Genomic DNA, 12,626 nt, shown 5'->3' on the forward strand with positions numbered 1-12,626 from the left:
CAGGGGTCGGTCCTGGGGCCGGTTTTGTTCAATATCTTCATAAATGATCTGGAGGATGGTGTGGATTGCACTCTCAGCAAATTTGCGGATGATACTAAACTGGGAGGAGTGGTAGATACGCTGGAGGGCAGGGATAGGATACAGAGGGACCTAGACAAATTGGAGGATTGGGCCAAAAGAAACCTGATGCGGTTCAATAAGGATAAGTGCAGGGTCCTGCACTTAGGACGGAAGAACCCAATGCACAGCTACAGACTAGGGACCGAATGGCTAGGCAGCAGTTCTGCGGAAAAGGACCTAGGGGTTACAGTGGACGAGAAGCTGGATATGAGTCAGCAGTGTGCCCTTGTTGCCAAGAAGGCCAATGGCATTTTGGGATGTATAAGTAGGGGCATAGCGAGCAGATCGAGGGACGTGATCGTTCCCCTCTATTCGACATTGGTGAGGCCTCATCTGGAGTACTGTGTCCAGTTTTGGGCCCCACACTACAAGAAGGACGTGGATAAATTGGAGAGAGTCCAGCGAAGGGCAACAAAAATGATTAGGGGTCTGGAACACATGACTTATGAGGAGAGGCTGAGGGAACTGGGATTGTTTAGTCTGCAGAAGAGAAGAATGAGGGGGGATTTGATCGCTGCTTTCAGCTACCTGAGAGGTGGTTCCAGAGAGGATGGTTCTAGACTATTCTCAGTGGTAGAAGAGGACAGGACAAGGAGTAATGGTCTCAAGTTGCAGTGGGGGAGGTTTAGGTTGGATATTAGGAAAAACTTTTTCACTAGGAGGGTGGTGAAACACTGGAATGCGTTACCTAGGGAGGTGGTAGAATCTCCTTCCTTGGAAGTTTTTAAGGTCAGGCTTGACAAAGCCTTGGCTGGGATGATTTGATTGGGGATTGGTCCTGCTTTGAGCAGGGGGTTGGACTAGATGACCTCCTGAGGTCCCTTCCAACCCTGATATTCTATGATTCTATGATTAACAAGCTCAGCTCTACCTCCAGGTCCTCATATGACCCTCATCACTGTTGGTCCCCATCTGGGGGCATCATAGTTAAAGGTTTTTTATCCTAACAACCCCATGAGGAAGGGAAGTGCTATCCCTGTTTTACAGAGGGGAAACTGAGGCACAGAGTAGCTTCTGAGCTGACACGTCCAAGGTCACACAGGACGTCTGTGGCCAAGTCAGGAATTTACCACATCTCCTGAGTTCCAGGCCAGAGCATGATGCACTAGACCATAGCGGGAGGTTGTCAAAGGCATGGAGGCAGTAGGCATCAGAGTTGCACCGAATGCGGATGGATACTGGACACCTAACCCACATCTGTGTCTCTGAACATCTCCCTTCACCTTCCCTATCCCAGTTATAGTTGGTGCAGTTACTCTAGCAGTCCACAGGCTTCAGGGCACATGCTGATCACTGACAGGGCTAAGGAAGCTGGTCCTCCCATGACACAATATTGCACTAGGTGGGGTTTATGACTGAGCAGGGGAATCAGTGCTGCACTCTGTCAGAGGCTATCAAATGGGAGGGGCTATTACTCTGTGTTTGAAACAAGGATGTGTGAGAGCCTTTCCATTGCGTGTTGCGTTATGAGGGATTCAGTGCAGGGCTCGTCAGCGGGAAGGAGAGGAGGAGATGCTTAGATTCCATGACGATGGGCAGCAGCACGGAAATGCTGATAGATAGATGAGTATGTCTAAGCCTTGGCTGTTTTTTTTCTCTCCGGGATTTCAGTAGTGCCGGACCACTCTATCAAGTCTGTGAGATTCAGTTTGCCCTGACAATCTGAGCCCTTATTATCAGTGAATCATTTGCTCACTCCTGGGAGAGGCTTGCAGGCTGAAGTTCTCCAGGTCTATTTTCTGCTCCCCCCACTGCTCAAGGAGCCCAGGGAATTGTTTGGGAGTCCTGGCCAAACTGGGAGTCCACAGGGAATGTGCAGGGGAATCATAAATGCTGTCCAGCACTCCAAGTGTCAGACATGTGAGACTCATACACTGCTTCTCATGGTTCTGCCTTCCTGTCGCCGTAAGGAGATTTCCTCTCTCTGCTAAGTGGGATTTAGGTGAGTTGCCAGTTTCTCCAATAAAGTTAGTGCTAAGGGCTCAGGAAGGGTTCCAGAGTTCAAAGCAAGAACCATCTGGGCAGGAATTCACCAGCACAGCAATTTGAACTGTTTAGTATTGTCAGAAACACCAAGGAATTTACCTGGTAAAATTGGAGCAAAACAATTATTGTAAATAGTTTAGACAAATATTCGTTTTTAAGATTACTTCCTTGTCTCTTACTGTGTCCTTCTATCTGTTTCAGTAGCTTCCTGTTTTTGTGCTGTGTGGATTTTCCTCTGGTTCGCTCAAGTTTTCCAAATGTCGCTGTCCTGTTAAGAAGTGCAGCCAAAGCCTCTGTAGTGTGTATCTGTGTTAAAAAGAGGGTTCACAATGAGAGTGGGTCAGACACTGGCCAGATTTTACTCTCACATTCTGACTTCAGTGGGTCACTCCAGATTGCCACTGGCCACCCTGAGAGCAAAATCAGGGCCCCTGTGTTTTGAAATCCCCATCTCTCATGCCCGGTCTCAGAACGCCACATGAACTGGGGGTTTCCTTCAGACTCTTTCAGCACCCTAACAGAATAGTGCTTTCTACAGGAGGACCTGAAGCCATGAATTTCACAGCTGGCAGCCGAAAGTTAAACACTAAGGGTGAAATCTTGGTCCCATTGAGTTCAATGGCAAAACTCCGAATGCGGCCAGGACTTCACCCTCAATCCACTTGTAGGGAGTTAAAAAAAATGGCCTGGTTTACACCAGCCATGAGCCTCCAATGACTTCAACTGGAGTCATCCAGTGGCATCTAAGGACAGGTGAGCTTGTTTGGACCACAGAGGAACTGACAGGAGAGTTGCTGAAATCTCAAACTCGCAGGCTTAGAGGTTCAAAACAATTACTTGGCAGGGGGGAGAGGGGTCTGCTCTCTTTGTGCCCCTGCATATCTGGTTTTGGAGAGGACGAGAAGCACCAAAAAGCAGGAAAAAGAAAAACATGTTTGTGGCTTAGAGGAAAGCAGGCGGTGTTGGAAATCTCACTAGGGGAGGTCCAGGAATAAAGTGTCTGTGTGTCTTTGTGGGAGGGTGGGGGGACATGCAGTAGCCAGATCACAGTGGCATGGAGTCCTGAAACTGGGTGAAATAGGGAATGGACATCCTGCTCATGCACAGACCGAAGAGGCGTAACGAGGCCTCCTGGGGCAGGTGTGTGTGTGTGTGTGTGTGTGTGTGTGTGTGTATCTCAGACTGTAATGTAACGAGGACCACACAGTAACAGATTGTCTCTGACAATGTCCCCCATTCAGACCATCTCTCCTCCCATGAGCAGCCCCACTACAGCCTCGTGGTAACATCAGCAAATGCCAACATGGAAAAGCAGCCTCAGGAAGGGGTGTCTGGATTTCTAACGGGCTGCCATACGTTAAAGCTTTGTTTCACTTTGAGGCAGAGTTACTCACGCTGGCTCCTTTTAGTCTCTACGTCCTCTCTCCCTTCCGCAGGGTCTGTCCCTTTCTCCTTCCCAGCACAGGCTGAGCTGCTGCTGCGGTTCCTTTTGCCCCCAGAAAGGCAGTTCAGTTTGATCTCCCCCTTTTCCCGGTGCAGGAAGGCACTGAGTTTAACCGAGTCTGAGGAGGGATTTCTGTGAGCTGTCACTGTGGGGTCTGGCACCTGGATTTGGTCCTCAGTGAGGGGTATCACTGTGTGGCAGGGCTGGAAGTTGTGAGAGTGGGGGACATAGACGGACAGGTGGGCAGCGCTTGGGGTTGTAGGGAAAGACAGGGGGTGTATATGGACAGCCGGGCAGCGCTGGTGGTTGTAGCAGCGCAGAGCGGCATGTACACGGACAGGCAGGCAGCGCTGGTAAAACTGAATTTTTCTGTGTGATTGTTGGTCCAAGGCCACTGCTGGGACCTTTCCTAGCCCCGAGTGCATTTGGGGGGGTCTCAGGGTCTCTTTGCCTTGGCAAGCCACAGAACGGCAGCCTGAGTGTTTCCAATTGTTGTTGTTGAACGCTAATTACGTAACTTCAGGCATTTCACCGGTGGAAAGAACCATTGATCTTTGCTCCTCAGGTGGTCCTATCTCCCATCATATTCTGACCCCCTGTCCATACTCTTATTCCCCATCCCAGGCTGCCCTGATTCCAACAACATGCTGGTCGCCAGAGTCTTCTCCATCCTCCTCAGTCACCCCTGGCTCCCACAACTGCCGAGCCGCCCACGCTCCCCACACGTCTTCCTCTGCAGGGGTTGAGGTGTCTCCCGTCATGCCTGCTCCCTTGGCGCGGGGAAGATCAGTGACTGCGTCTCACCTGTGAGAAATCTCACACAGGGAGTGGCAAATGCCAGGGCAGCTGTGCTGTTGCTCTGGGTACATCCATACACACCGTGTGCAGCTTCAGGGACTGCTACACAGGAATAACTAGCAAGCTGAGAAGCATGCACATTGTATAATGAGAGCAGGCAACTCTGGGACATGTGAGGGCCAAGGTAAATACAGCTGCCATGTGCAGTAGCCACTGGCAACTGTCTGAAAGAGTGGGCCACTGGAACACAGATGTTAAACCGAGGATGCTCTGGGACCATTAGTTAGCCAGCTCTGTTAGCCATTCACGGTGACGCTTGTACATTCGTTCCTCAGTGCAGAGATTTTATGGGGTCAAGTCATTATTTTTCTCACCTAAAACGTTCATCCATGCAGAGCCTCATGGGATCTCTCAGCCTCGTGAAATACACACCTCATGTAACATGTCCAAGGCTCCACAGTCAAATAAGAATTTCTCCCCATAGGGCTAAATTCAACATGGTCATGAATAGAAAAAATTGCCTTCCGTAAGCTCAGGCAGGAGCTTGCAGGGAAAATGCCTCCAGCTGACTCCTGGGGACATGTTCATAGATTCCAAGGCCAGAAGGGACCACTGTGATCATCTAGTCTGTATAACACAGGCCTAAGAATTTCTCCAAAATTATTTATAGAGCAGATCTTTTAGAGAAACAACCAACCTTGATATAAAAATTCTCACTGATGAAGAATCTGCCAAGACCCTTGGTAAATTGCCCTGATGTTTAATTACTCTCACTATTTAAATAATATATGGACCTGGAGGGGGAGGAACCTCTATCCCTAAATACCGAAACCCTTGTGCCCCTAGTGCCCATTCTGTTGAGCACCAAGTCATAGCCAAGCAGGATAATGTCTGTTTCCATGATGGATTGGCTCTTTTCCAATATAGGAATTGCATCATGGATCTGACCTATGGTCCATCTAATCCAGTTTCCTCTCTCTGACAGTGACAGCCCCAGGTGCTGCAGTAGAAGGTGTAAGAAACCCGGCAGTGGGTGGATGGAGTGTATAAGGTCATGAGTGTGTCACCCTAATGCCTAACAGCTAGAGATTGTTTTGTGCCCTGAAAAACATGGGTGTATAGGCTTTCAAAAATATTTATTTAGCTGTAACTATTATAACTGGATAGTCTCACTATCCATGTAAATGTCCAAACCTTACTGATTCTTGCTTAGCTCATGGCCTCAATTATCTCTTGTAGTAATGAGTTCCTCAGTCTAATTAGGCATTGAGTGAAGAAAGCATTCTTCTTTTTATCTGTTTTGAATTTACGACATTTCAGTTTAATTGAATGTCCTCTTGATCTTGTGTTATGAGACAGGGAGAACACATTTCTGATCTACTCTCTACAAGTAATTTATAGACTGTTCTCATACCGGCTCTTATTTCTCTCTTTTGTAAGGTAACAATCCCAGTCTCCATATGAGAATTTCCCCAGGCCCTTGATCATTCCCTGGACCCCTCTAGTTCTGCAATGTCCTGTGTGAGAAGAGTGTCCAGTACTACGCAGAGGAGTCCAGAGAAGGGTAAAGAATTGACTGACTGATCTCATGGCATTGCATTTTCTGTATGATTCCCCATTCAACTCCTCAAGGATCCCAATGTTTTGCTTAGTTTCTGCTTGCACTGTGAGTAGGGTTTCACAGAGCTGTGTACCATGACACCCAGATCCATGTCTGGAGTTCATACTGTTAAATTAGAACCTTGTAACATGCTTGAGGAGTTAAAGCTTTTCCCTCCAATGGGCATTCACGTTGCAGTTATTGACAGTGAAGTTCAACTGCCCATTCACCATGCTGCCCATTCACCAGGCTTGGTTAGCTCCCTCTGAGGACTTCTCTGGACTTGACTATCACCTAAATAATCTGGAGCCATCTGCAAATGTTGCCAGTCGCTGCTCAACCCCTTTCTAGATTGTTAAGAACTATAAAATATTTACTGTGCTATTTGTTATAAAGTGTGTAACCCCCCCTTGCTGTGCTTTTCTCCCTTCACAGGCACCTTGAGAATTTCTGAGCCCGATGGACGCATCGATCACCTCATGGCATCTTTCAACTTCACCCACTCTGACCCTTCAGCATTTATCCTAATGGGCATCCCTGGCCTGGAAGATGCCTATATGTGGATTTCCATCCCTTTCTCTACATTATACATTATTGGTCTTTTGGGAAATTTCATGGTTCTGTTTGTTGTAGGCAAAGAGCAGACCCTGCACAAGCCGATGTACCTACTGATCTGCATGCTGGCGCTCACAGACATCGGCATATCTACCTCTGTCGTGCCGAAGGCACTGTGTATATTTTGGTTCAATTTGAAAGGAATTACTGTGAGTGGCTGCCTCACCCAGATGTTCTTCCTTCATGCGGTTTCTGTTATGCACTCAGCCGTCCTTGTGACAATGGCCTTCGATCGCTACGTTGCCATATGTAGCCCTCTGAGATATGCCACCATCCTCACCAACGAAAGAATAGCTAAGCTAGGGCTAGTGGCTTTGGTAAGAGCTGTTCTCTTTGCTCTGCCCCTGCCCCTGCTCCTGAGCAGGCAGCCATTCTGTGCCAACCGCATTATCCCCCACAATTACTGTGAGCACATGGCTGTGGTGAAGATGTCGTGTGGGGACATCACAGTCAACAGGACGTATGGCTTGGTGATGGCTTTTGTTGTCATTGGGTTAGATCTGATGCTTGTTGCCCTGTCCTACGGTCTGATCATCAGGGCCATCTTCAGAATCTCCTCCAAGAAGGCCCACCCGAAAGCCCTCAACACCTGCACAACACACATCTGTGTGATGCTGACGTCTTGTATTCTTTTCCTCTTCTCCGCTCTGACACAGAGGTTTGGTCAGGGCATTGCTCGCCACATTCACATTATCTTGGCCAACCTCTTCTTCCTCATTCCCCCCATGCTCAATCCTATCATTTATGGGGTCAAAACCAAAGAGCTTCGTGAGAAAGTGGGCAAATACACTTGCAAAAGGTGATCACCGGGGGCCACTGACTTTAAACCTATGTGACAAAAGGGGGAAAGGATGCCGCCTCATTGGTCAAGTGTGCTCTGTCCCAGTTTGTCTGAGCTGAGCATTGTGGAAGTTCACTGTCTGAGAAGTTCCTTACACCTAATGGCTTATCACTTCATCACCAAACACTGCTCCCTCTTGTAGAGGGCTTTCCCTTCATCCGTCCCCTGGTTTTTGTCATGCAGACAGAAAGCAGAAGACCAGAAGTCCGAAGTGCAAGCAATACAATGTTTACTGGAGTTAGTTCCAAGCAAGCATGTCCAGAGCACTACACACTGGTAGAGTCCGGTACCCAGTGTTCTGTTCGTAGCTCTGATGCCACAGAGCCTTTATCCCAAGTCCCCCTTCCCAGCTCTGACGCCGAAGAGCCTTTACCCCGTGTCCCCCTTCCCCATTCCCATTCTTCCACCTCCTCCTTCTTCGCAGGCCCAAATATACCTGCAGTGCACACCCCAATCCCACCCCTTACAACTTATGGTCATGTTCTGTTTTGGAAAGTCGTGAATTTGGGGTCTTCATCCAACCCCTTTTGTACCCCATCAGAGGGGTAAGTAGAGAGGTTGAGTTCTGACCAAGGCCAGTCTTTTCTTTGGCTTTAGTGTTTTTTATGCCTCCCCCCTCAATCTCCCTTGCCCCTCCTAACGAGTTGTTTGACCTTGGCTTGAGAAAGGAGCCAGGCAGCCTTTCAGTGTATGCTCAGATATTACACTCCCATCATACCCTGTAACATTTTTAGTTCTATCCCTTATCTCTTCCCATTTTACTAACAAACCCATCTGGCCAGGCAGAAGCAACACACACAGGGTCTTTTTGCTTTGTTCACACATATTAGTATAAGGTATAAGAGTATCAAAAAGTCAAACCCAAAATTCTATCTCTGGCTGACAAGCAAGACTATATAGCAATATCTCCGTTGCTGAGTTCCCTCTCTCTGACCATCCCCTGACTTCTTTCATTGTCACCCTTCAGCCCCAAGCCCCACACATCCTGTCACTCGGCCTTTCCCTAACTCATAGACTACCAGAAGATACTGCAGCTTTCTGATGCAAAGTGGCTTTCCATTAGTCCCTGTGAGAACAGGGTTCTTGATCAGTTTGACGAACAGAAGCCATACTTTCAGATAGCCAAAGAGAAAAGAAAGAAACTCTACAATGATGAACTTCTTTATCACATGTACGGTGATCCAGTGAGCAAAATTTATCTGATTGTTTTACATCCAATCCTTCAGGAAACCTGGAGGATAAACCATATAAAGACTAACAGTAACAAAATAATTCAACAGAAAATGTGGACATTGACTACCATCATTGAATGCATTTAGAAATAAATAATATAATAATGTTATTGGGTTTTTTCATTACATATGTTTTGGGCTACTTTGGGGCTATTTTTGATGCTGTCCTTTACCATTTATTGTTTGAAACACCTGCCAACCCTCAACTGGGATACAAGTATCAGTACTGGGGTTCTGATTTTGAATTTGGTTGTCATCTCAAAGGTTTGTTGATAATGTGGACGAACTCCTACTGGGGCTTCTAGCTTTTAAAAAAAATCAAACCTGTACTAGGTATCTAAAGAAAGCTTTCATTTGCTATTTGATGTATAGACTTTTAGGTGATTTTTTTAGTGACTTTGGGCTATTAATGAAGTAGGAATCTGGCCACCCCAGCCAGAGCCAGAGGGGCCAGAGAAGCAGCCCAGAAGGCAGAGCTGGGCCAGAGGCAGAACAGCAGCAGTGACCCAGAAGAGCCAGAGCTGGGATGGAGGCAGAGCAGCAGCGCTGAGGCATAGCTGGGGAGGTGGAGCTGGAGCAGACCAGAGCCAGGATCTGGCACAGCACAAACCAGCAGGGAGCCAGGAATGAGCTACAGCAGGGACCTGTTGGGCAACAGCCATTGTAGTGGACACCGGCCATGCTACTAGTAACATGGCAGCCGAGCGTGATGAGCAGCTGGGGAGAGCAAGGTGGCGCCATGGGAAGAAGGCCCAGTGGAAGAAGACGTCGCCTGACAGGAAGGCTTTGAAGGTCGAACTCCATTTTGCTATCAGGAAGGTGCATCAAGGCTCCAAGTTTTCTCCCTTTGAACTGCTGTCTGGGAAGCAGCCTTGAGGCTTTTCAGACCTTCTTGGAGAAATATGAAAGAGCAAAGACCCCAGGCAATGAACATAGTACAATACATTCTTCAAATAAGAAATCTCTTCAAGCCTCTGTGGGCATTTTCTAGAAGAATTTTGCTAAATGCACAACGGGTACAGAGAAGGCCTATAATCAAAGGGTCCAGCTACAAGTGTTCAGACTGGGTGATTGGGTGTTATTGTTATTACCAAGTGTTAGGATATAGATATTCAGGCCTGTCTGCAAGACTTTAAGAATTTAGCGATATATTTATCATTTAGCTAGTTATACAGGTATAAAAGAAAGAAAGAAAGAAAGAAAGAAAGAAAGAAAGAAAGAAAGAATCAAAATCACTGTCTGCCGGCGTAAGGGCCTTCTCTTACTGTGACAGTCTGAGGCCCTGTTCTTAGGCTAAGGCCTTTGGCTAAGCAGCAGAGGCAGCCATAAGCTGGGAAGCGACCGGTCACCTCCTCACATTCCAAACTAGTCACATTGAAAGAAGGTGCTATTGGGCTGTGTCAAGGTTCCTCCCCCACTCTGAACTCTAGGGTACAGATGTGGGGACCTGCATGAAAACCTCCTGATCTTACTTTTACCAGCTTAGGTTAAAACTTCCCCAAGATACAAATTAATTTTATCCTTTGTCCTTGGAATATCCACTGCCACCACCAAACTCTAACTGGGTTTACTGGGAAACGTAGTTTGGACACGTCTTCCCCCCCAAAATCCTCCCAACCCTTGCACCCCACTTCCTGGGAAAGGTTTGGTAAAAATCCTCACCAATTTGCATAGGTGACCAGACCCAAACCCTTGGATCTGAGAACAATGAAAAAGCATTCAGTTTTCTTACAAGAAGACTTTTAATAGAAATAGAAGTAAATAGAAGTAAAGAAATCACCTCTGTAAAATCAGGATGGTAGATACCTTACAGGGTCATTAGATTCAAAACATAGAGAATCCCTCTAGGCAAAACCTTAAGTTACAAAAAAGATATACAGACAGAAATAGTCATTCTATTCAGCACAATTCTTTTCTCAGCCATTTAAAGAAATCATAATCTAACGCATACCTAGCTAGATTACTTACTAAAAGTTCTAAGACGCCATTCTTGTTCTATCCCTGACAAAAGCAGCATATAGACAGACACAGACCCTTTGTTTCTCTCCCTCCTCCCAGCTTTTGAAAGTATCTTGTCTCCTCATTGGTCGTTTTGGTCAGGTGCCAGCGGTTACCTTTAGCTTCTTAACCCTTTACAGGGAGAGGATTTTTCCTCTGGTCAGGAGGGATTTTAAAGGGGTTTACCCTTCCCTTTATATTTATGACAGGCTGTTAAGATACAATCCTGTCCTGATAATGCCTATCGCCTCCAGAGAAAGGGAAGTGCCTAGAAGATGTAAAAGGAAACTTAGTTTGATAGCATCCTGTCTGGCAAGAACTCCCTTATCAATAGCTGGGATGTGAAATCCTCATTTCTGTGTTGTTCTACCACTGTAGTCCCCATTTCCCTATTGTTTGTCTGTATAATCTCTGTCTGGTTCTGTGATTGTTTCTGTCTTCTGTATAATTACTTTTGCTTGGTGTAAACTAATTAAGGTGGTGGGATATAACTCAAGTTTTACTATATAGTCTGCAGTCAATCAGGAAGTAAGAGGGGGAATGGGAACAGGGAATGGGGGTGGGGAAATTGGAATTATGTTTTGCTAAGGGGGGGAATGGGAACAGGGACACAGGTAAGGCTCTGTGATGTCAGAGCTGGGAAGGGGGACACTAAGGAAGGAAACTAGAATCATGCTTGCTGGAAGTTCACCCCAATAAACATCAAATTGTTTGCACCTTTGGACTTTGGGTATTATTGCTCTCTGTTCATGCAAGAAGGACCAGGGAAGTGAGCGGGTGAAGGAATAAGCCCCTAACACCAAGTTTACTGTTAAAATTACTGGTTCAATGGCAGGGACCATTTGAGATAGTGGGGCATGTGGGCCCCATCGGCTATGAGGTCCGGTAAGCAGAGAATAAAAAGGAGACTCACATAAGAACATAAGAATGGAAACACTGGGTGAGACCAATTGTGCATTTACTCCAGTATCCAGTCTTCTGATAGGGGCCAATGCCAAGTGCTTCAGAGGGAAATAACAAAACAGGGCTATTATTGAGGGATCCAACTCCTGTCATTCAGTCGCATCATCTTGCAGTCAGAGGCCAGGGACACCCAGAACATGGGGTTGCATCTCTGAACATCTTAGCTAACAGCCATTGATTAACCTATCCTCCATGAACTTATCTAGTTCTTTTTTGGACCAGTTATATTTTTGGCCTTAGAATCATAGAAGATTAGGGTTGGAAGAGACCTCAGGAGCTCATCTAGTCCAACACCCTGATCAAAGCAGGACCAACCCCAACTAAATCATCCCAGCCAGGGCTTTCTGAAGCCAGGCCTTAAAAACCTCTAAGGATGGAGATTCCACCATCTCCCTAGGTAACCCAGTCCAGTGCTTCATCACCCTCCTAGTGAAATAGTTTTTTTCTAATATCCAACCTCGACTTCCCCCACTGCAACTTGAGACCATTGCTTCTTGTTCTGTCATTTTCCATCACTGAGGACAGTTTAGCTCCATCCTCTTTGGAACCCCACTTTAGGTAGTTGAAGGCTGCTATCAAATCTCCTCTCACTCTTCTCTTCTTCAGACCAAATAAGCCCAGTTCCCTCAGCCACTCTTCATAAGTCATGTGACCCAGCCCCCTAATCATTTTTGTTGCCACTGGACTCTCTCCAGTTTGTCCACATTCTTTATGAAGTGGGGGGCCCTAAACTGGATGTGATACTCTGTACGTGGCAATGAGTTCCACAGGTTCACTGTGTGTTGTGTGTAGTATTTCCTTTCCTTTGTTTTTAACCTGCTGCCTATTAATTTCCTTGTGTGACCGCTGGTTCTCTTGTTATGTGAAGGAGTAAACAAAGCTTCTGTATTCACTTTCTCCACACCAGTCACAATTTTATAGATCTCTATAATATCCCCTCTTAGTTGTCTCTTTTCCAAGCTGAAAATGTCTCCTCACATGGAAGCTGTTCCATACCCACAATTATTTTGGTTGCCCTTCTCTGCACAC

At 46.6% G+C, this 12,626-nt stretch overlaps 1 protein-coding gene across 1 annotated transcript; it reads left to right on the forward strand.

Annotated features, from left to right (window-relative positions):
- Window positions 1-5,782: 5,782 nt before the first annotated feature.
- Window positions 5,783-7,366, forward strand: LOC102946518 (putative olfactory receptor 52P1). Its single transcript, XM_007053848.3, has 2 exons — window positions 5,783-5,912; window positions 6,384-7,366. The coding sequence occupies exons 1-2, from the start codon at window positions 5,861-5,863 to the stop codon at window positions 7,364-7,366; spliced, it is 1,035 nt and encodes a 344-aa protein (XP_007053910.3). The 5' UTR covers window positions 5,783-5,860.
- The last annotated feature ends 5,260 nt before the right edge of the window (window positions 7,367-12,626 follow it).

Source organism: Chelonia mydas, chromosome 1 (genome assembly GCF_015237465.2).
Source record: "Chelonia mydas isolate rCheMyd1 chromosome 1, rCheMyd1.pri.v2, whole genome shotgun sequence".
Lineage (NCBI taxonomy): Eukaryota > Metazoa > Chordata > Testudines > Cheloniidae > Chelonia > Chelonia mydas.